The following is a 26,446-nucleotide window of genomic DNA, read 5'->3' on the forward strand; positions in this document are numbered from 1 at the left end:
AAGTAGCCAAAAGTGCATGAACGGTACTTAGAATAATGCACAGGAAATGGGTTGTTTAATGGCCTCAGATGTACTGTTGGTGAATTTCAGGAAACATGGAAGTTTTGAAGGATGTAGTGTCCAGACAGCTAACAACTGATGTGGGAGTTTTTTCCATGCTTCAGCAATCCTGAATGTGGAAAAATGTTTCTGAAAGTCATGGGAGCTGTGTTGTTTTTTTATATTTTGTAAGCAATTCCATGAGTGTTTGACATATGGAATTCAAAAACATGCTCAAGGCTGTTGTTGGAAAGATGGTGGATAATCTTGTGGGTATCTATCAAGTCAGTTGTCAGACATTAGAGTTTTAATGTCTCTGCCCAAGCAAGCAAGATTTTTAGAGTATGGTAGATGTATGACAGCAGGTTTCCTTTGGTTGCAGGTTTCTGAACAGTTTCCATGAAATGATAAGCTGAGCAAGATAGGGAATCCAGAATGGTGATGCAAAGTCTAAGTGTGGACATACCACAGTCATATACAGTTTAAATAGATAGCTGGAGAGTAGCTGACAAAGGTCTTACTGAATGATGCTAAGACACCCTCAGCCTTTTTGAGAGTTTTAGAGATATGATATGTCCAATGCAAATTGCTGTTGACAATAATACCCAGGTCATGTTCACTAGCGGACCTTTTAGGACTGATGTTGTTGAGGAAGTATGTAAAAGCTGGGTTTTCCTTCTCAAAATTCATGATGGTGCATTTGTCCACAGACAGCTTGAGTTTCCTGTCAGTAATCCATTGCATGAAAAATGTATAGCATATAGGATCTATTCTTTTGATCTCAAGATACAGATTAATGTCATCTGCATATTTAAATGCTGTAACATTCTTGGCATCTATGTTATTAACGTATGCAATAAACAACAGGGGTCCAAGAACAGGTCATTGTGGTACACCAGATGTCATCTCATAGGGTGAAGAACATTAGAACTGTGACTACTACTTTTTGACAGAGAATGAAGGACTTTAACCAGTTATAAAGGTTATCTTTTGTACCCATTGCAGAGAGTTTTGACATAAGTCATTTGTGTGGCACAGAACTGAAGGCTGTAGCAAAATCAAGATAGATCACATCTGTCCCATGAGCTGCCATCAGTGATTTGGGTGATGTTTCAAGAAACTCAGTGAGTTGACCCCTAGAGTTAGGGATAAATCCAAATTGACAGGTAAAGAGATAAAGAATTAAAGACAGAAAGAGGTAAAGAGGTGAAGAAATAATGTCAAGTGGCAGGGAGAGAAATAAGACATGAAATATATAGTTTTATGTAAGAAGAAAACTTACTTCTTTCTTCAAAACTCCACTTGGGCAATCTTTCATGAAATCCCTATACCTGTAAAAGAAGTAAATTATTAAACAGAGAATCACTATCAATAAAATAACTTTCAAAGACTAAAATGAAATTTCAAACATGACAGCAGAATTATTACTAATCTTATTTACTGACTAATAATTTGCTGAAACCATAAAAATTTGATATCACAATATTTGACTAGTTTTATCTCTCTTTTCATTTTTTTTTATCTAATAATTTACCTTTCTTATAATCAAAGATCCATTTTCATTATGAACAGTATAAACTGTTGGAAAAAATTTTCTGCCAAAAATTGATTAACTTTTTAATATATTTATAGCAAGCTAATCATGTTCACTGTCAACTTTTCTACTCAGTAATCAGTCTGTATGTATGAATTGTGCATTGGTTAGCAAAGCTGATTTGCCAGATTTATTTAAAATAGGAATTGGCATAAGCATTCAGTCCACAACCATGTGACTTCAGGTTCAGTCCCACTGTGTCAAACCTTGGGCAAGTGTCTTCTATTATAGCCCAGATCAGACTGAAGTTTTGCGAGTGGATTTGGTAAAAAAATTGAAAGAAGCCTCTGTGTGTGTGTGTGTGTGTGTGTGTGTGTGTGTGTGTGTGTGTGTGTGTGTGTGTGTGTGTGTGTGTGTGTGTGTTGTGTGTGTTGTGTGTGCATGTGTGTGTGTGCACCTGTTGTGTCTGTATGTGTGTGAGTGTGAACATGTGGTGTGTGTGTGTGTGTGTGTGTGTGTGTGTGTGTGAGATTTTGTGACATTGTCTTTACATTGTGCTAAGTTACCATCAAACAAGCAATTTGTTCCTCTGCAATCTCTCACAAAAATTGTCTGTTCATGTTTAAAGGACTGTGGGAAATATTACTTTGCTTGGAAACAGGTGAAGTTTGCTAACAAAAAGAGCATCTGGCCATAAAAATCTGCTTCCATGAATTCTATCTGACCCATATAAGCATGGTAAAATGGGCATTAAAATGATGATGTGCACACATCATATGTACACATACACATATATTTGGGGAAAGAGAGAAGGAGAGAGAGAGAGTGCATGTGTGTGAGAGGAAATTAGTGAGAAATAGAAACAGACATACATGAAAATTTACAATGATTTATGTGCTGAGGTTAACATTTTATTACTAATAGAGAAAGTTTTTGAACTGGCAACATGATCTATTTTGTAATATATTCATAAATGTCTATATTGCAGACAAGTTTATTTATTGCCATCATCAGGCACAACATTCATTACATTTATATATGTTTGTACACGTATTAACAATGGATTTGACTTTACAAAGCTTTACTTCATGCAATGATCTCCACTATGTCAAAGTCCTGCAAGCATAGATCAGCACAAGTTATTCAAGCCTCAAAAAGATAGCTGAGAAGCTTGTGGCATAGTGGATAAGAGCATTGGAATCTCGGTTGAAAAAATGATATCAAGTTGACACCTGTACACAGATAAGAAAAGCATGCCTCCCCACCACCTTCCTGATGAACATACATCAACTTAAACAAAGTAGAATGATTTACCAATACCTAACAAACTTGAGGTGATGGTTAGTGTAAAAACTTTCTTCAAAAGTAGTAGTTTGACAAATGGAGAATGATAAAAGATATAACTGTAATCAACGTGATCAACTAAAACTGTTGATGGTAATAGTCAAGCATAATTGCAATCCAAACCAGAAAACTAATAAAAGAATATCTATAATATATTTATCAAGTGGAAAGTGAAAGAATTAGAGGAATAATTCCTGTCTTATCTGAGTTTGCAGTTTGATTTCAGTTGAAGTCTGGTTCAGTTGAAACCACACAACTTCAGCTGAAGTCTGATTCAACCAGGCTGAAAATTCAATCCGGTTTCTGACTTGTGAGACAATAACTTTATCATGATATACAATTGTAACAGAGTGTTGGAGGTGAAATTGTTGGCTGGATTAAAAATAATGAAATTGCTTCAGTCATGAATATAACATTATGAAAACTTGTTTTGGAAGAAACAAAATTCTTATGCTATTGTAACAGAACCATCATAGAAATACAGTTTGATGAGGTAATTATCTAAAAAAAAAAAAATTTACTAGGTCTTCAAGTTTATCATTCAAAAGCAATTTGAATCAAATATTAGTTCAAATATTTTACAATTCAGACACTTGAAAGCTTTATTTTGTTACATTCCAATTACTAAACTAGCAATATTATTCTAGTAATTTACAATTCTTAAATGATATAAAAATTCTTCAAAAGGAGGAGGATAATGAGGATTTCTTATTGGTCTATACTCTTTCCCAAGTATATAAAAATGAACAGGCGGATCAAGGGCAGACAATCTTTGATAATAGATAAAAGAGTCAGGCTATGGTTAATCCATAACTACAAAAGGAGTAATAAAGAGAGATGTGGGGAGGAGAAAGAAAGACAAAAAGGAAGAGGTGTGGAAACTACTTTAGAAGCAATAAGCATTAGTTTTAGCATAATCCTTTGATTTTCTCAATATTTAATCTATTAAATTCTAACAGAATGAAGTGTCTTATAACTCAGTACTCCACATCTATGCTAATACGCTTCAACTAATCTTTGGTTCTTCACAGTTTCAATACTGTTACTAATCTCTAAATGAGCTCATGTTTTCTATTGTTGTTTTAAATCTTTTATCTGCATTATCACACTGAGAATCTGCAACTATCATCTTTCTTTTATAAAGAATAGAGGAAACAAAACTTTCCTGAGCAGCCTTTCTCTAGAATCTTCATTGTTAAGCAAACAGAACATGTTTTTCACAGAGAGAGCCATGGGGAGATGTGTGTGTGTACATGCATGCGTGTGTGTATGTGTGGTGAAAGAGAGAAGAATACACTGATATCTAACCAACTACATGCAAAAATACTATCATGGAAAGTTGTCTTTGGAAGTTAAATTCCTGTGACTAGCCTACATTCATTTTCATAGGTGTATTACTGTTAGCAATATAGGTATTACTGTTAGCAGACTATAATTAAAATTTTGCTCTTAACATTCTCATCACTGTTATTGTTATTATTTTTGTGTTTACTTAACTATGCTTGCACAGGTTAAATGACTTAATAGAGATAAATGTTTTTAAATGGCTGGAGGCTTTTCTTGTTTCCAAGCAAGGTCTATCAAATGATGCACAGTCAAGGCATGTTTTCATGGAAAATTGTAAACAAACTTATAATCAGTGCACAAATATCAAGATAAAATGAATACATATTCATGCACACAAGTATAGCGACACATACACATGCAAAAACACACACACAATAAGCTTCTTCCAGTTTCTGTTTACCAAATTTCACTCACATGGCATTGGTTAATATTGAAGAAAACATCATCCAACAGTGTCCATCCAGTAATTCCAAAATGAACACTTAACCATACAACAATGCTTGCACCATTGTATATGTATGTATATATTTTATCATGATTGATGAACACTGATGTCATTTGTTACAAATTACTCATGTGCGAATTTGTTCACTACATTTCTAACAGCACAAGAGTCAATGGAGTGTCTGTAACTCAGGGAACAACAAATATCCCAAGAGGCTTCTTATGCAGAGTGCTGATTTTTCACTTTATTGAAAGAACTTATAGCTTGAAGAAAGCATTGATTATCCTCTACATTTACTGTCTCTATGAAAAATTGCTGTTAGGGTATCTTTAAAAGGTAAGCATCTGATTTTGTGATCTTCAAAGAAAAAGTACATTTCTTTGTACAAACATTCAGGAGAAAGTTCTACAGAAATATCAATGGCCAATATGTGAAAAAGTCACTTTAGAACCACACCTATATCATGAATGAAAATTTCTGTTTTCTAAAATGCTAAAGAATATATTAAAAAGTAAACAATATTGTTGCTGTTCTTTAAACTACAAGAAATGTACTCAAAATCACAAATAAGTTAAAAACCAAGATGTTTTTAATAGTCACTTTATGGTTATGTTTAGCATTGATATAGAAGTACCATATAGATATAGTCAGTTCATAGCCATTTTATTTGTTGCTCTTTAGCTTTAAGTCAACTCTGATTGAGAAGACTTGTAACCAAAGGCATTTCATCCATGACATTCCCGTAGTTTTAGAAGTGTCTACATCTATATTATCTAATTAGCCCTCCCTTTGTTTTAGGGAATTTAAGATGTTTGAGGAAGGTCTGTGGTTTGTCTTTATCAGAGTGAATGATCAAGTAGAGGTTCGTTTTACTTCACTTATTCTATGTGTGTGTGATTTCAAGCAGTAGTTATAATACTAGAAATAGCTTGGCTCCATCAAATTGATTTTTCCTTAATATACTTTTAAAGTCTTTACTGATGATCAAATGACCCATTAAGAGTTATAAGACATTTTACTTTTCTCTATAACAATGTAAACAGTCCATTTAGCATTCAGAAACATATTTCTTCAATACTAGACATATACTTCAATAAATAATCAAGAAATTCATTTAAAATCTCAAAGAAACAGCTCCAGTGAATTTGGCAATGTTCTTCTTTATTTCTGAAAAACCATTAACAGTTGGCCTAAAAACCCAGTTCTTCTAAATCTAAAACAAGAATCAGGTCATAACCTCTCTAAGCTTCACTTGAAGGAAACTATTCAAACTTTAGGATAAGAATTGACATTTCTTGCTTCAAAAGATATTAGAATTTGAAATTTATCAATAATATAATGGAACATGATGGTTATACAGTTTACTGACTGGCAGCTAATAGGATTCCTGAAATAACAAAACATGTCAGAAAATTTTCACCTAGATAGGACACCAGTCTGTATCACCATCTTAAGGCATAGGGTCACTGAGCATTTACCTCTGACCCCACTGGTGGAGGGGCCCAATACTTATCTATGTATGCTGTGATTTTGTTACCATTAAGTATATGTAAGGGTCCTTGTGCATTGATTTACTGCTAAGATATTCTAGCTGGTCTGTCACTCCGAGAAAATAATTGAACTCAGAATGCAAAACAAATGAATCAGCTGTCAATGTTGACCCAAGTCAACTCTGATCAAGCAAATATCAGGTGAAAGTTGTTCCAGCCTTTTCTTTCACACAAGCTGAATCTAGAACTATATTATTTAATGTATTTTTTGCCTTTTTAACCCTTTTGTTACCATATTTTTAATGAAATACACAATCTTTGTTTCAATTAATTTTGAAATTGATGAAGGATTTAGTAAAATAATTTTGTTATTAAGCTTTTGTCTGGAGCATACATTAACACAATATTTTGATGGATGGTTTTAATTTAGATCACTTTAAAACAAGAGATTTCTATCGTAATATCAGAGTAGTCTCAGGTAGATTAGTATCAAGCAGTTAAGGTTGTGTGATTTTAGGGTTATTTGGTTGATATTTCCAGCAAGTTGAGTAATTACGTGAAGGCTGTGTCACGGGCTTGATCAGTTGTACATTTCAGATTGTAGATACTTGCAATAGGTACATGTAACCCTTCCAATACGTGTCATAACTAATGACTTAAAACTCCATCAGTTTACTGGATGACGACATTGTGGATATATAGGTGGCGTAAAAATAAAACCTATTAAAGCATGGACGAGAATCTCAAAGAAACCCACAACCAATAATATCTAGAGAAAATGGGTACTATTAGGTTATTTGCCTATTGGAATATGAGGTCTGATCCAATAAGTATCCAGATTGGTGCTATAAAAACAAAACTACAACACATACCGATTTGGCATTTAATCTCCTTCAAAGTAGTCCCATTTGGAAGCCATACACTTAATCCGGTGTTGTTTCTATTGATGAAAGCATTTTTGGAACTCGTTTTCTGGGATAATCAGCAGCTGCCTCATTGCATTCACTTTGATTTCCTTGACGTCCTGAAATCTTCCTTTCAAGTGGGATTTGATTTTTGGAAAGAGGATAAAGTTGCAAGGGGTGAGATCTGGGGAATACGGTGGCTATCGGACCTGGGGAATGCTGTGCCAAGCCAAAAACTGCTGCACAAGCTGCGCTGAATGGGCAGGGGCATTGTCATAGTGCAATTGCCACTCACTGGATGCATGCAATTGTGGCCTTTTCTGATAAATAGCATCCCACAAATGCCTCAAAACATCATGGTAGTACTCCTTGTTTACCGTCTGACCAGGTGGAGCATACTCATGATGAACAGTCCCCTTGTAATTGAAGAAAACGGTCAACAACATCTTCACATTGCTTCGACTCATGAGCGACTGGGGTCTTCCACTGCGAAGACCGAGCCTTTGTTTTGGAGTCATAGCCACAGACCCATGATTCATCACCCATTATGACCATTTTCATAAAGTTTTCATCGTTCTCAACACAATCAAGGAGATCTTGTGCAACTGAAATCCAAGTGTTTTTTTGGTCAGTAGAAAGCAGTTTTGACACAAACTTGGCAGACAGGCATCTCATACCCAAATCTTCAGTGATAATGGACTGAACTGAACCATAACTTATCTGCACGTCCTCTGATGACTCACAGATGGTGATTCGACAGCTGCATGCACATCTGCGAAGTTTTTCTCAGTTCTGCTGATTGCAGGTCTCACATAACGTTCGTCAATATCAACATTTTTTCGACCATATTGGAAATGTCTGAACCACTCATACACTTGTATGCAGCTCATACACTCCTCTCCATACACTTTCTGCAACTTTGCATAGGCCTCTAAACAGGTATCGCCAAACTTTTGGCAAAATTTGATGCAGATTCTCTGCTCAACTTTGTCTGTCATGGTAAATGCGACGATCACACGCTGCACACGTCCCTTCCAAGCACTACTCTAAACAGCAGAAGTGAGCTAGAATGTTAAAGCTTTAACATTCTAGCTCACTTCTGCTGTTTAGAGTTCAAGGTCAATTTATGCCAAGCAGCTTCACCCTGCGTACTTTAGCTTCATTACTATGGCTACAGTCCGGATACTTATTGATCAGACAACATACACATTGTTGTGCATCATCAGCATCCTTGAACTATGGATTTTAGTGAAATCATCATTATTTTAATGCTTGTATGGAATTCAATGAAGCAGATCTTCCATGCTCAGATGCCCTACTTGTTGCCAACCCTCACTTGTCACCAATCAAGGTAATATTTCCCCCATGGTGGGAGATGCTTTTACAGAAGACAGGAAACAAAGACACCACTTGTATGACTGATGCTCATTTACAGCTATCATGCCCTGTCAAGACAAGGAGACATAAAAACACACACCCATGCAAACACATACGTACATACATATATATATAAATACATACATATTATATATAAATGCATACCTATTTTACACATACACACATGTGCGCACATGTATACACACATACACACACACACACAGCTTATTTCAGTTTATGTCTATCAAATCCACTCACAAAGCTTTGGTCAACCCAAGGCAAGAGTAAAAGACACTTGCCCAAGGTTCCCCACAGTAAGACTGAACCTGAAACTATGTGGTTAGGAAGCAAATTTCTTAGCCCTGCAGTCATATATCTGGAAAAATAAATGTTTGTAGGCTTAAGGTGACCTTGTTCCAATGGATGTGTAATGTTAGTGTGCATGAAAGTTGTAGCACAGATGAACTGAGAGTAAAAATAGACATCAGAAAAATCAGTCATAGTGTATAAGAGAGAAGACTACACTAATACAGACATGTGATGTACATGTAAACTGATAGTTGGATTACAGAAAATAAATAGATTACAACAATGCATATGTAAGTCTTCCTTTATTTTCTGCAAGCTACTAGTACTTGTAGCGTGGATCTGATCAAGTCTAGCTGAGTATAATAATTCAAAGTAATAAAAGATCAACACCCTCATGGCAGATTTAGTTAGAGTAATGCGGAATGTATCCCCACTATGCCAACCACAAGAATGACAACAACACATCCAGCACTACATATCCTGAATGCAACGTTACAGATATACACAGTACGATAGAATCAGAGTGTATAAAGGAGCATAAACAAGATTCGAACACATTCTAAGAGATGATGAAAACGGTATGTTTCCCCTATATCGCAACAAGTTCTGGAATTGGTTGGAGAGGAACACCAACAAAAGAAATAAAAACAATACTTGGTATGATAACAAGAAGTTTCACAGTGTAATGTTTGTTGATGCTACACTAAAGAATGAGTTAAGTAAGGCCTTTAAGAAAATCCTGTGCACAACTGGCCTTAAGATCAAAGTTGTAGAAAAGACAGGTAGGACAATCAAATCTGTATTAAGTAGATCATACCCATCTGATAGAATCATGTGTCAGAATAATTGTGCAGTATGTTCTACAAACCCACATGTGAACAGCAAAATGAAGAGCACTGTATACTAGATTAAGTGCCAAGAAGGAGCTTATGTGATCATCCCAGAGTCATATATTGGTGAGACTTCTAGGAGCATCAATGATAGGTTCAAAGAACACCTGGACAACTACATTGAAAAGAAACCAAACTCCATCTTCTATCAGTATGCTGTAGACTACCACAAGGGCTCCTTAGGGAGACTTAAGTTAAACATCTTATCTACAAATCCCACTGATGCAATGCTGAGACAAGTCACTGAAGCTGTCTGTATACAAGAATACAAACCCACTCTCAACTGTAAATCCGAATGGGGTAACACCCAGACTCCACTTGGGAGTACCCCTCTATAACCACCCCTTTCTCTCATTTACATGTAGAAATCCATACACACATGTTGAGATGCATGATACTGAAATACATATATGTAGTTATAAATAACCGTATGAGAGTACATAGTTTTATACATATGTACGTATGTGTAGATGTATGTGTGTGTGTACATGTGTGTATGTGTTGTGTGTTACTGGACGGTTTCTGTGTTGAAGCTCCTAGGAGCTTGTTCTCAGGTCCTTTTCCACTAGTACAATTAATTCGTCATGTGTAGTACAACACTTCAACAGTTGTAGCTAATAGTAACAGACAGTGTCAAATTTTGCAGGAAGCTCCTTCCAGTGTGCATCAAGCCTGTTCTTGAAGGCATTGGAGCTGCAACCACACTGTTTGACAGACTGTTCCAGGTGGCGGTCACACGCTGTACAAAAAAGCAGCTTCTAATCTTGAGCCTGCAGTGTGATCTTTCCAATTTCAGGCTGTGTCCTCTCATATTTCTGTCTTGGAAGTAGTTGAATTGGGGGCAGCTGGTCAGGTACAGGCTGTGCATATACTTATACATGTTGATCATATCCCCCCTGAGACGGCGATGTTCAAGACTAGGCAGGTTTAGTGCAGCCAAGCGCTCTGGATATGGCTTTTCTTTCAAGGATGCAATGAGTTTGGTGGCATGCCTCTGAACATCCTCCAACTCACAACACATTGCTTTATGCTGGGGTTGCCAAACTGTGTGTCCATATTCAAAAATTGGGCAAACTAGAGATTTTTACAGCTGCACAAAGACAACAAGGGTGATGAAATCAAATGATCATCGGATGACTCCAAGGGTTCAATTTGCTTTTGCAGTTGCTTGGTTTATATGGTTCCTGAAGGTCAACCCTTTGTTGATCAAGATACCAAGATCCCCCTCCACCTCACTTACTGCTAGCTCCACCACAGTCCGTTCCCCCTGTGCATCCTGGTCTCTCGTAGTATTTCCTGCCTGTTTTCACATTCCCCACTCTCAAGACAGAACACTTTTCAGGATGGAACTGCATTTGCCAGTTCGTTGACCACTCGTGAAGGCAATCCAGGTCGTCTTGCAGCATTGCCATGGTCACATCAACGTTATTCCTTGCGAAGATCTTTGTGTCATCATGAACTAACTGTTACTTTCTCAGATGCAGCATGGAATTTTGTCAGTGAACAGGTTGTGGTCTCAATGCAACGAAAATATTTTGGCAAATTAGATTTAAATGTTGAAGTAAATGTAACGGTTTTTGTGTGTTTTTAAATGGCTTATAAACACTTTCCATGCTGCAATTGTTTTCGTTCCAGCACACAATCTAAGATCAGGTCACTTGCTATGCAAGTACATCTCCATGATAAAAGAATAGATTCTTACAAATGTGGTTTGAAAATGGACAGTAATTCAAGCATAGAAAAGTAAGAATTTCAAATTACAATGAGCCTGTGAAGTCAACTGAGTAATTCATGTTTTGTAGAAAATGTATTGCGCAAAGTCTTTATGAATTGAGGTTCTTCTTTGAGTGCCTGACTGATTAGATTGAATAATGTTGCTGTGGTGAAAACGAGTGGGGTGGGGGGAAACTAAAATTAAAGAAAAGATACTGTGAAATGGTTTAACATTCAACTTAAACCTGTCCTCTCTTTTAGATAGGTCAAATTAAAGGTTTTATATAAAGAATATTCTAATGATTCCTATGGAGCTAACTTTTATTGAAAAGAAAGTACATAGTGAAATAGCTTGATAATGCTTTGCATATTGGTACTTCACATAATGACTTATTATGTGATAGATTGTGAAGCTGGTTAATAGTGAAGTTATAAGGAAAACATTACTTTCTTTAATAAAAGCATAATTAATTTCTGCTCAGAATAGTCCATTATTGTGTCAATTTATTTCATGAATAATCACAAATTCCATTATGGTAATAACAAAGAATTCATCAGTTTGATCTGAATCACAACACTTAGCAGCAAAGAATGTTCCAAAGGAATCTAGATGTTTGTTGTCATTGGACTAGCAGCAAACACTTCCAGCAGAATGTGTACATACTGAATTAGATATTGGTACCAAACAATTTTCAAAAGGAAGTAGGATTTTATTGTTGTTCCCTTGTGAAAAACTGTCAACCAATGCTAGCAGAAGACTGGGAAGAAGTAATCAAATCTGATCCCAAGATGCTAGACATCATAAAAATTGTAAAAGATGATAATAAAAGGTGAAACACATTGTTGGAACTGATCCATCCAACCCATGATAGCATGGAAGAGCATAACTAATATGTTGATGATTGAAGCTTCCTACGCTGACATTTAATTTTATCTGTTGTCCTGTACTTAGTGAATGACTAATTCAATGAACATCATGCTTTACTGCACCTTGCTACCAGTTATTGTCAATGATAGAAAACATGGGAAAGTTATGTACCAAAATGTAAGACAATATGAGCAAATTAAGCACCAAAATATAATACGACATAAGAGAATTATGTACCAAAATGTAAAATTCAACCCTAATTTAGGATACTTATCTTGAGCTGTTGTCCTGTACTTAGTGAATGACTAATTCAATGAACATCATGCTTTACTGCACCTTGCTACTAGTTATTGTCAATGATAGAAAACATGGGAAAGTTATGTACCAAAATGTAAGACAATATGAGCAAATTAAGCACCAAAATATAATACGACATAAGAGAATTATGTACCAAAATGTAAAATTCAACCCTAATTTAGGATACTTATCTTGAGCTATGATATTTCTATTATGATTTCCATATTTTACATTTTTCTCTGTTTCATAATTCAGCTAAAGTGTACAATGGCAAATATTATTTTTATATCTCAACCATCAGCAATTCCATAGTTATATACCATTCCTTGAGTAAGCTACTAAAGCGTAATATAATTACTTGAAAATAGCTACAATAATGTTCTTTGTCAGGAATTATATATATAGTAGGAATTTCAAAGTATTTCCTTGGAGACTAATTCCATTCTCTTTGACCACAACCAACCTCAGAAACCAAACTTAACTAAATCTATTGCATAACTGCAACAATACAACATATTTGAAACTGGTAATTCTGCATTGATGTATTTATGACTTGAAGTACTTATACATTTGTTTCCAGTCTTTTGTGAAAAACATGTCTGGCCATGGGGAATATTACATTACTTGGAAACATGCAAAGGTTGGTGGAAGGAAGAACATCCCATCATAGAAAATCTGCCTCAACAAATTCTGTCTGACCCATGCAAGCATAGAAAAGTGGGAATTAAAATAATGACGATGATGATGATGTAGGATTGTGTTTGACTTAAAATAGGGCTAAAATATTCCTTATACACCAAATCAATATCCAATTGGAACTTTTCTAGTGTAGCAAATCAATATACCATAATGTATTTACAGTAATAATATTAGCGCTAACATTAGGGATATTTGATTGTTACTCATGGAAATTTATTTCAATGGCAGGAAAACAAGGAAAATATTGACAATCTCTTAGAATTTGCACATCAATAGCTATCTCAACATTCTGTTTGAAAAGAAAGTGGGATGGAAGAAATATGAAATCAGTTCAAACCACTTTTGAGTGTTTGATAAGAAAAATAAGAAAAAATGAATATATCAAGTATATACATTGGTGTAGGAAATAATAGCATAATAGCACTTCATATTACATGAGACTGTTGGTCAGATTGATTTTGAAAGAGTTCTGGAGATAGAATACTTTGTAAATCAAAATATGCAGGTATTAATCTTAATAGACAACAAAAACAATGAGAGAAATATTTCTTTGATGAAAAACATTACAACACTGAATACTTTGAAGGAAATACTAATAAAGTAAGAACTAACAATAAAATAGTTCTTAGATGTGAGTCATCTAGGAAAATAGTTATTCTGAAATAAAACTGATTTAGAGCAAGATTCTAGAAACTTTAGACAATTTCTCTGCCATACTAAAAATACATGCTCCTCTCAGAGGTTAGCAATACTAAGGCATCCATTCAAATTCTTTTTTATTGGTTTCACTAATTAAATAGTAGCAATATTGGGGCATATTTATCAAACATTTTAATCCACCTATTATTCTGTCTGATATTTATTTTGTCAATTTTGGTGAAGAAGAAAGGGAAAAAGGACATGACTACAACAAATCAAAGGACAAGGTTGTTTTTTTTTTGATGCACCAGTTTTGCCACCTCATGCTGAAATATATGCACAGGTGTGGCTGTGTGTTAAGACATTTGCTTTTCAACCAAATGGTTCAAGGTTCAGTCCCACTATGTGGCACTTTGGGTAAGTGTTTACAACAGCTTCAAGCCAACCAAAGCCTTGTAAGTGGGTTTAGTAGAAATTCATTCTCTTTCATGTATACATATATCTATATATCTATCTATATACATGTATATATCACACACACATATTCATATATATATAGATATCTCTCTCACTCACACACACGTATACATACACATATATATATAATGAGAATATGGATTGTGTATAATTGGTTTTGAATGTCCCACTTGTCATACCAATATAGTTTTTTTTCTTCTACCAATGCTATTGTTTTGTAGATTATATCTTTTATGCAATGGGTTTCTAGATGTTCAGTTATTTATGGTGTGAATGGTTTTTGGCTTCCTGTGTAGCTGTAGCTAGTTTTTGTGCTATAGGGAAGCATTTTCAGGTTAACTTCTAAGAAAGTTTTTTGATCACAGATTGAACAACCACAACTTAAAGTACATTTCTCAAAGCTGCTATAACATTTCAAAAGTAAATCTACAGAGAAAAGAACAAGTTTGAAGGAAAAAGTTTAAGCTATTTGTTGTCTTACTAAATAAACTGAAACATAAATGAACTAGATTTACATTTGAATGAAGAGGACTAATTTGAATGTGGTGTGCGCATTGAATCTTGAATTTCTTTGTAAGAATCTGAAGGTTTAACAAGTGACAGTACCCAGGAGTGAGTTAGGGAGAGATTAAATTGAGTAGAGAGGTCTCTCATCTGTTATTTTAGAAAGGCTGAATGACCATGGACTGCACAGCATAAACCCAAAACCAATGGGATGTGATTGTTACTTGTATATGAGATCCGATCAAAAAGTATCAGGACTGGTACTCTAAAAAGAAAATTACAACACATATCAATTCAGCATCTAGTCTTCTTCAAAGTGGTCCTTTGCTGAAGCCACACACTTTATCCAGCAGCATTTCCATTGATAGAAGCATTTCTGGAACTCCATTTTGGGGATAAGGAGCAGCTGCCTCATCACATTTTCTTGCATTTCTTTGGCAACTCAAAACCTTATTCCTTTCAAGTGAGATTTGGAAAGATGGAAAAGTTGCAAGGGGCAAGATCTGGGGAATATGCTAGTTGTAGGACATGGGAAATGTTGTACTTGACCAAAAACTGCTGCACAAGCTGTGCTGAATGAATAGGTGCATTGTCATGGTGGAGCTGCCATTCACCAGATGCATGCAGTTCTGCACTTTTCTGACAAACAACATCCCACAAATGCTGTAACATGTTATGGTAATACTCCTTGTTTACAGACTGACCTGGTGGAACATACTCATGATGAACAATACCTCTGTAGTCAAAGAAAGCTGTCAACAGTGTCTTCATTTTGCTTCAACTCAGTCATGTTTTCTTTGGTCTTGGAGAGGTTGGGGGTCTTCCACAGTGAAGACTGAGCCTTGGTTTCAGGGTCATAGCCATAGATCCACAATTCATCACCTGTTATGACCATTTTCAAAAAGTTTTCATCTTCCTTGACACAACCAAGATCTTGTGCAACTGAAACCTGATCTTATTTCTGGTTGAGTGAAAGCAGTTTTGGAACAAACTTGGCAAGCACACATCTCATACCCAAATCTTCACTGGAAATGAACTGAACTGAACTATAGCTAATATTTACATCCTCTGGCAACTCACGCACAAAAATTTGATAGTCTTTACAAACAGCTGCATAGACATCAGTGATGTTTTTACCAGTTCTGCTGGTTGTGGGTCACCCAGAACAAGCAGTGTCATTGTTGACATTTTTTCAGTCATCTTGGAAATATTTAAACCACTCATACACTTGTGTCTGGCTCAATCATTCCTCCACATACAGTTTCTGCAACTTTGTATAGGTCTCTGTTCAGGTGTCACCAAGCCTTTTGCAAAATTTGACGCAGATTCTCTGCTCAATTTTCTCTGCCATTGTTACTGATGGAACCTCTCTAGTGTGGTGGGATGACCACATTCTACACACTTTACTTCCAAACATAACTATAAATGATAGAAGTGAATGAGAATGTTATAACTTAGTGTGCATGTGAATCAAAGTTCAAGGTCAGTCTGTGCCAAGCTACTTCACTGTACTTTAGCTCTGGTACCATAGCAACATTCGGATACTTTTTGATCAGACCTTGTCAGCAACAGAAGTAACAGATACTAAGAGCATATTTAAAAAGCTTTCAAGGTTCTATAATGTACATATGAATAAAATATTTCTCTACATTGCTAGAAAAAGTAGTAGTGATAAAACAATGAGCACAGATGTAGATTCCTGCATACATAAATTATTACAAAAATGAAAAATAACAGATGCATGAAAACATACTCACATATGTATGCATGTGTTATCTTTTAATCATTTGAATTCTTTGTATAATGCAGAAACTGGTTCTAATGAAGAAACAAAGCTTCATTGTTGGAAATTAGATAACAATGGTAAAGAGTTACGTGTTGAACTTTAAGAAATGTCTTCCATATTTTTACTGTTTTACAGATTGTATTTGCAAAGAATGCATTAGCTGATCATTTTGTATGAAAACCCCAGTTTTTGAGCTTGCTACTTGGACAATTACCAACATTGTGTTCTTCTTTTATATGTATGTATATGTATCAGTATTCTGGACAATAAAAGCAACTTTAATATAGAACAAATATGAAAGTCTGGGAATGAATACCAATTCATCAACATGTCAACACAATATAGTATAATTTTTCCCTCTCTTTCGGTAGTGACATTATGGTTATTTTTCCTGTTTGTATACATGTTGATAGTAAGCAGATATTGGAGGAACAGCAGAAGAGGGCACTATTGTGATACAGTGACCACTACTCTAGGTAAAATTCTATTTTAGTTTCATTATATTACTAACCTTCACTGATAGGTACAGGAATAAAGAACAAAGCATTAGTGTGAATGGAAAGTTCAGTGTGTGTATGCTGAACAGGAATATATGTTTGTATAATTGTAAAAAAAAACATAACATTATGTATACAACATGCATAGTTTATATGCATGACTAGTTACTAAAAAAAATGAATATATGCACGCTTCAGTGTAAATCTATAAAAGATTGTAACAGGAAAGCAATACACCCTTAGATAAAGAGAAATACGCATGTTCATTGCCTGTGTACTTTCTCATGTTTATATATTTATTCATAGGTGTGTGTTTGTGCATAATGTACTAATGTGTATGTATGCAGACCTCTATGGATACATACTTGCATGCACATGTCTATGTGTACATGTGTATTCATGTGTGTGAGCCAAGCTTCAACATTATTATTATTGTTGTAAGCAGCAGCAGCAACAACAACTTTACCATTTTTTATTTGCTACTAAAAGAACAAACACAAAAATATTACAATGAAATTTTTTTTTAAGCTTGTTGATAGCAGGCAAAATAATGTAAAATGAACTCTGCCTGGATGAAATGCTAAGCAGTATTTCACCCTTCGCTATGTTCTGAGTTCAAATTCTGCCAAGGTTGACCTTGCCTTTCATCCTTTCGGGCTGATAATTAAGTATCAGTGAAACATGGGGGGGGGGGGGGGGGAACCAGCATTATTCAGTCTCTTTGGGTCTTTGCCATTGAGAGGTTTTTTATGCCATTTATCAGTAAGAATATCTAAGGCAGCAGTTTTAGCACAGGTTTTCATACGCTTAGCTTTTTCTCTACTTGTTTCTAGTAAGTCAAATTCTGGAATTTGTATTTGAAATTCACTTATATATGACGATGATGAGAGAGGTTCCATTGGTAAGGCAGTCCATTTGCTGCCAGCACCCTCTATGCAGAGGGTTTAGCATGCTGTGGCTAATGATGCGTAGACATGCACTGAGGCTGTGGCATCTCCAGATATTCTGCCTAAACAGTGAACAGGTGTGGTCACTGTTTGTCAAACTGGCCTTTTCCCCAGCTCATTTCCTTGACTGAGCTGCAGTCCTGGGTCAAAAAGAGACCCAGACAGGGTGACTGGCATCTGGAATGTTGCCAGGCACTCACTGCCCTCTACCTGATGGGCAATACAGTCAGTGGAACATCCACTCTTGAGTTCTATAGAGGTTAGTGGTGGGAAAGTGTGATGACACACTTGGAGGGACTCTGGGCATCAAAGAAATCAAATGGACTAGTCTGTTCCAGAGGTCTTTCAAACTGGGGATGATGGATAACTTCCACAAATCCTCGCTTGGCAGTGCTCCCCAGTAGCACTGCCAGTTCGAGATAAACTCTACAGGCATGGAAGTGCTGTGAGATGGACATGCCTGAGATGCACACAGAGTGAGGAAGTCATTCTGCATGCACCTGTCCAGTGTCTGTGCATTACTGACTTGTGGAGTTATGTCGAATAGCTGTTGTTGGAAGGGCAGGCAATTTTCCTCTGTTTGGTGGCAGAAGCAAAACAGGTTGTATGGTGGACAAGGTTGAAAGGACTGAAGACAGACACTTTTCTATTTGGCCAATCCCTCATCAACTTTTTTCAAATTTCACTTGGAAAAGAAGATAAAGGTAGAGAGAGAAGTGATGCCCTCAGTACATTTGCTGAATGTAGTGAAAATGGCCCGTGTGTGTGGATCTACTCTAATAATGTGCCTGTAAGCTGGTGAATTTGAGGAGGAGAGGGGTACCCTTCTTGAGTACCCTTGAAGCATCGGGTGGTTCAGGATTGATGGGGTACCTGAACCAATCCTGGGTGTTTATCCCCCTTATTGGGGAATTTTCGTTGTTATATTTTTCTTATTTAATGTGTATTATTGGTTTCCTAACTGTTTACTCATTTTGTGTAAAACCCCCACTATCCCTGTCTACTGTATTGTCCTCTATATATCAGCCCTGGTAATCAATAAATGAAATTATTATTATTTCCATTATTGTTATTGTCATTATTGTTATTATTATTATTATTATTATTATTATTATTATTCAAAGTGTAGTGAATGGTTGGTTGAACAAAATGCCTTGTATTTTATTACATTCCTTTATGTTCCAGGTTCAAGCCCCACAAATATAGATTAAGTATTTGGTTTAACTGATTGTACCCCAACTCCACAAAAATGTATAACTTCGAAGTTATGTTAGAAATCCTTATTATTAAAGAAATTATCATTCTTAAAATAGTTATTACTGTTGATAATACTATTATGGCATTTTTCTGGCTCTTTACATTCTGAGTTCAAATCCCACTGAAGTCAACTCTGTCTGTCGTCCTTTTGAGGAGGATAACAGAAAGTAGCAATCAAGTACTAGGGTCAGTGTAATCAAATGTTCCATTACCCTCAAAATTGCTGGCTTTGTGCCAAAATTAGAAAGATTATTATTATTATTATTATTATTATTACTACAAGGGCAGTGAACTGATAGAGTTAGTATAATATCAGACAAAATAGTTCGCAGTATTTAATTACAATCCTTTACATTCTGAGTTTAAATCACACTGAAGTCAACTTTGCATTTCCTATTTCCAAAGTTGACAATGTATTAGTCAAGTATTGGGATAGATATAATTGACTATACCAATTCTTTAAACAGAAAAAAAAAGTCATCTTATGCTATTGTTAGAGATCAATATTATTTTATTTTAATATTATCAGTGGTAGCAGCAACTACAATGATTTGATCATTGATCTGCTCAATCAGAGTTGACTGGAATTAAATAACAACAGAGATTGCTAACAGTGACACAAAGCCAGAAACTTCATGGAGAGTAGGGTTGTTTAAAAGCACCCCTAGTATTGAATTGGTTCGTATTTTATTGACACTGGAAAAATACAATGATAAAATTTAAAGATATATTTTTATTTTAAGATTCATTTAGTCATCAGCCCACTGCACTCCTGAACTGCACTTAATTATACCATGTGCACTAGTGGTACCAGTGTTAGTACTGTATAAGGTAGCAGATCAATACTGCTCAGAAACAGGGCAAGCACTAAATTTAGAACTAGATAGACAACATTCAAACTAATGTTGAATATTCTGTAGAAAATTCTTTCAGATTCTTGAGCTATATGGATTATAGTTTTTGTTGTTCTTTTATTTCATTTTGGTGGGGGTGAGGTGCTCTGGCATCTATATGGTTCTGTCCATATACCAATGTTGCAGTGTTTCTGGAAAAAATAATTCCAAATAGTCAAAGTCCATCTGACAGTAAACATTTACCACAAAAGAACAGCTCATCATTGCTGTTTAAAAAAAGAAAAAAAAGAAAGAAAAGCTTTGCGTATCAAATCAACCTTTTATTAGCATGAAGTATCAAGTGTTAATATTTCAAATTTTTTTTAATATTTATGCTTGATGATGGTCTTAGCACTGAATGTAGTAGGGGTTTATCTCTGCTAGCGATATAAACAATTGTGCATTTTGCACCAAAAAGACAATATGAGACTTTCTCTCATGCTAACTACCAGTATAGTTTGTCCTAATAGAACATCCACCTTTATGTGGGGATAAATATTACCTCTCAGTATTAATACTGCCTCTGTTACTAATATATATTATTTGATATTTTATTCTATTGTCTCTTTCAGTTTGTTTAACTTCAATTTTTCCTGACACTAGAAACCTCATTTACCTGATACAGAAAACTTGACAAAGCCTTCTGATCAGAAATTAGAAGAAATGATAGAAGTAGTTTAGTATATAAATACAGCTTTAAAATATTTCAGGTTCTCACAAAGCCAATGAAGGAAGCTTCTATCTGGTTAATTTACAAAAAATAAATTTTTTTTACAAAAAATAAATTTTAAGGTGATATGAGGGAGCTTTGACTCCCTCATATCACCTTCAACTTCAAAATGAAAGAATGCTTTAGATTATTGTCCTTTCAATGAAAGACTGTGCAGTTGTTTGACCAGCACAACTATCTAATCATTGAGCTATATTAAGTAGAAAAGTATTCCACTGACAAATTTACTGTTAATGCAAGTGGAATTAATGTGACAATATGACAAAGCTAAAACTTGGAATTGCAGGTACAGCCCATCCAACAGACTTCTATAATTCCCATTTAATTAAATTTGAAAATACATAGAATAAATTATGTCTGTAAGAAAAAAATATAGGATAGTGATAGTTGGAAAGCCCTTGATCAAGGTTGACAAGGGACTAACAGTATTTTAGGTTCCCAAATGACTGTGCCTATAAAATATTGGACACCTAGTACATAGATACCTGATCCATTTCCACGGCAAGAGCTTCATTGCATATTTGAGTAATACACTTAAATCTATGTTTCACAGCTCACCTAGCTGTTAGCCATGAGTACCAATCATCTAGGAATATTACTTGTGGGAGAAAATTTTGTGTTTTTATATTTTGTTGCATAGCTAGCCTGTAAGCACCTTGTGATGATGTGAAGTATTGTTTAGAACTCAAATAAATATCTCTTATCTGTTTATTGCCATGAAACTGGAGCTAAGCACTGGCCCTCAGAAGTACCCTGGAGTTAAGTAGACATCTTTTTACATTACTCTCTTATTCAGTACACAAATTTGATTAGCCTTTGTAAAGGATATATAGTAAAATGTAGATATATATTGTACTCCATTCTGATAAAGCTTGAGGTTAGCAAGCAGGTATAAAGAGAATAATACTAGATTAAATATTTTAGAGCGCTTAGTTCTAAACTTCTACTCTGCATTCCATTAGCATCACTGAGGTCTAAAATATGTAACAGTAATATACCAGGGGTTAATTATATTAATTGTAACACTATCAAAACAAGCCAAGCTAACAAAATTATGTAGTACACAAATCCTCCACTTGTTGATTAGAAAGGAGTTCAAAACTCCATAACAAATCAAAAGAAATACCTCTTCCATCATTAGATCCACTAACTGCTCACACAACAAAACTATTGTTACAGCAAGACCCAACTCACTATCCTTGTCACTCCTTGTACAATCAACTCCAGATAGACACATCTGTACCACTCCAGGACACTACTATAAGATCATACCAAAAACACTATTTCTTCGATTCATTCTAGACAAACATTAAAACCACATAAAAATAAAAGCAATGTCATTAACCTCATTAATTCTGAACAAAGTTGAAAGAAACACCACAAACAATAATGCAGAAGAGCATAACTGTCACATAACAACAAAGTGCACTCTTCCCAACTCTACTATGGTTACCACTTAAATTGCAAATGAGAGTATATCTTGAACATTTGGCAAGCAATGTTAGAACCTCCATGCAATGTCAGATGGAAGAAATTAACTGTTAAAATGCATAAAAACCAAATATTCACATGAGGTGTGAAAATACTGAAGTATTCCAAGCATATAACACTACATGCCTACAGAACACATACAATTGTAATACACTAAGCTTTAAAATGTTGAAAACACTACAATGTTTGGAGTCAGTAGGACCTCAAATGTTCAATTTATACCTATAACCTAAGTCTACTTCAATGATAACAACAGTAGCCTTGTATAATTAACATTTTTCCTTTGTTGTTAGATTACACTGCTATCTTCTATGAACCCCATACTAATTAGCAAGAGGAGGATTTCTGTGCCACATATTTTGTCAGCTTGTGTTAATATTGGTTCGTTTTGATAGTGTTGCGTTACAGTTAATAGAATTAATAAAAGATGAATTTAAAATCAACTCCAAAATTTTGCAGATGGTTTGTTGAATATTCTGTGAGATAGTTCATCAAAAGTTGTTTATGGGTTGAGGAGGATTCTTTTCACAAGACTATGAAAATAATTTTTTTTAATGCTTTGGTTTGGCCGAAGGGTCTGTACTTATGACCTTCACAATGTCCTCAGAGCAATGAATTCAATTTGGTTGTTGTTTTTAAACAATTACAAATGGATTGTTGCATTAAAAACATTGAAAGGAGTTGATTTCTAGAGAAAAGTCATTCTGATGAAGAAGAACTCGGAATTTGAATAAACTCCATACACTGGACTGTTATAGCAAGAATAAAATAAGGATTATTTGACAAGCCAATAAGGGAGTCTATGTGATTGCACAACCTGCTAGAAATAACAACCAAATCTCCCTTAAATTACACCCAACTGTCTTAAAAAAGAATGACATAGTAGAGGATTACAACTGACTTGGAGCTAAACTACTACAAAGGATAGAATGAAAACCCAAAAGTAAAGACTCCATGATACTCATCGTCAAGAAGCACTACATCATCATCACCATCATTATTTAACATCCATTTTCTATGCTGGCATGGGTTGGACAGGTTGACAGGAACTGTTAAGGCCAGGGACCACACAAAACTCCATTGTCTGTTTTGGCATGGTTTCTACAGCTAGATGCCCTTCCTAATGCCAACCACTTTACAGAGTGTACTTGGTGCTTTTTACATGGCACCATTACTGACAGGGTCGGGAGAGAGTAATAGTGGTGGGGGGGGGCATTGTGCCAGTTGATGAGAGATTAAAGCTGTAGAAGAACAGGGGTAGCCATGCTGTTGTAGAGTAGATACATGAATATTCCAGTTGATAGAGAAAGGAAGGTGAGTGAGAGTGAGTCAATGAGTAAAATAAAGAAAGCAATAGTGAGAGAGATGGTGAAGATGCATTGGAATGTGTCCTCAAGAAATATTGGGGCAGTGTGTGAGAATTAGTGAGGTGATACAGAAGTTTGGACTGGGTGGGCAGGATAGAAGTGACTGAGGCAAATGATGGAGTGAAATAAAAATATTATTATGCTTAACTTCAATAAAGCAACACGTCCGTTCGAGCGAGATCATTGCCAGTGCCGCTGGACTGTGCAGGTGGTACGTAAAATACACCATTTTGAGCGTGACTGTTGCCAGTACTGCCTGACTGGCCTTCGTGCCGGTGGCACGTAAAAGCACCCACTACACTCTTGGAGTAGTTGGTGTTAGGAAGGGCATCCAGCTGTAGAAACTCTGCCAAATCAGATTGGAGCCTGGTGTAGCTATCTGGTTCACCAGTCCTCAGTCAAATCGTCCAACCCATGCTAGCATGGAAAGCGGACGTTAAACGATGATGATGATGATGATGATGATGATTTTGTTTTTACTTCTTTATTTCTCCTACCAATATTTTTAGCAAGTTAACATTGATTAAACCGTTAAAAAAAATAGTAATAAAAGAAATAAACTTTTAGCAATTAGTTTGCAAGGTTAAAAGAAAGTGGGATAAAGAAAGACTGTATTTATTGATTATAACTTTGGGCTACAAATTGTAAGAAACATGTAAAATGGTCTGTCACAGAATAGACAGCAGCTTTGCAGAGGTAAGGGGAGATCATGTTGAGTGATTGGGCTGGAAAGGATAGTTAGTAACTCGAAACCTTGAGTTGTCAAAGCAGATTGATATAATGATAATTCTATAGGGGAATAATCTGTGTAAAGATAAATTAAATAAATATATAAGATGCAATACATGTAAAGATCAATATGCACAACTTTGATAAATATTGCAAAAGGAATAATTTATCTTTGTAATTTTATGAATTTCTGTAGAGAGTCAGTCAGAAATTACCTTGAGCACTAATTAGAAGAATGACATCTTCCAATTATATTTTTTTAATGGAGAGAGACAGGGGCGGGGACAGAGGTTACATAGAACATAATCAGGGTTATTTGCAATGTTATAGGTATTCGTGACATTTAATTGCTTTTTAATGATAAGAGAAGATGGACAAAGATCATAAATTTTGCAGGTTTCATTAGACTGATAAAGTTGGCAACCGGCAGCCCTAAACAGATCCAAAATAAAAACAATTTTAGTTTTTGAGTAATAATTTTAGAACTATTTCTGAAAGAACGAATGACAACTCCAAGTATGTTTTAGTCTTATGACAATACCATCAGTGAAGCATAGGCTTCACTATACTTGCTGAAGCAATAATGGATGTATCACTAAATAAATGAACAATAATGCCTAATGGTAGGTATAAATACAGGGATTGTTCAAAGAATAAATTACTTTCAGATACCATCCATATGAAAAACAATAGCTAAGCCACTGTTGACATATTTAATTTAAGGAGCATGATTAAAGCTAAAATGAAGTAGAGAGAGAAGTGGGGAGGAGAGAGAAAGAGAGAGAGGGAAACAGACAGACAGAAAATAGGATAGAGATAGCTGAGTAAAGAGAGAAAAAGTAGAGAGAAAGAGAGCAAAGAATGAGAACACAATAAAGTGAGAAGGCAAAATAAAGAAAGAGAAAAAGAGAGAGTAAGTAGGTAAAAAGAGAGAAAGAAAGGTTGGCATAAATGAAACAAGATAGAGAAAAAAAAGGAAGAAATCATGAAGAAATTGAAATTGGATTCTAGAAATATTAAATAGTGTTAATTTTTTTGTTGCTAATTAATTAGCTCTATTTGACATATTGAAATTCTCCAATTTTGGCTTTAAAACTGACAGTAAATACTCTTTAGTCTCAGACTTCCTTTGAGAAATAATTTGCTTGGAAAATGTAGCAGTTTTGTATTAGTTTGACAGTAATTTCTTGGCTCTTGGAAGTCAAATTTACCTCTATTTTTTCCTTTAACACTTCCCATCAAAACAATATTTAAAGCTGATTGAATGATGTCCAAGCCAATCATTGAAAACACTTCCCCACAAGCCTCCACATTGTGGTTTATTAACTAGAAATAACAGTCAAATCCCCCACAAACCACACTTTACCAGTCTGAAGCAGTGGACTGGCAGAGTTGTAAGAGCATTGGATAAGATACATTGTTTCATCTCTTTGCATTTTGAATTTTGGGGTTGTAGACTTAATTTGTCACCCAGTTTAACACCACCATTTAGTCCTCGGGTGCCTTAACAGAATTCATTCTGTTGAAAGTATTAAGGCCAGGCCACTGATCTGAGAGTAACTTCCATTCATCCTCTACAGGTCTTAAAAACTCTAGATAAAAATAACATGGGTGCAGCCATTTCGTCCTGGAGTTAAGCCAAAGAATTTTATAACTGAATCACTGTAAAATTGATAGAAAAGGTACCAATTGTATCACTACTACTACTACAACCACTACTTAAATATTGGTAAAAGTATTACAAGAAGAAAGTATGATTTGGGAATCGAAAAAAAGTGTCTAATCTTGATCCACAATTTGAAGGACTGAAAAAGTTATCTTGTTATAAAATTAGTGATTTGAGTGAAGAAATGTTTTTATATTAGTGGTATG

General features: G+C 35.2%; 1 protein-coding gene across 1 annotated transcript in view; it reads right to left on the reverse strand.

Moving 5' to 3' along the window:
* LOC106873006 (neuronal calcium sensor 1) overlaps positions 1 to 26,446 on the reverse strand; it is a 92,672-nt gene that overhangs the window by 38,038 nt on the left and 28,188 nt on the right. Inside the window, exon 3 of the mRNA XM_089353600.1 lies at positions 1,322 to 1,370. Coding sequence (XP_089209726.1) covers positions 1,322 to 1,370 — 49 coding nt within the window. The remainder of the gene's footprint in view (positions 1 to 1,321; positions 1,371 to 26,446) is intronic.

The sequence above is a fragment of the Octopus bimaculoides genome, chromosome 1 (genome assembly GCF_046866305.1).
Source record: "Octopus bimaculoides isolate indiv1 chromosome 1, ASM4686630v1, whole genome shotgun sequence".
Classification (NCBI taxonomy): Eukaryota; Metazoa; Mollusca; class Cephalopoda; order Octopoda; family Octopodidae; genus Octopus; species Octopus bimaculoides.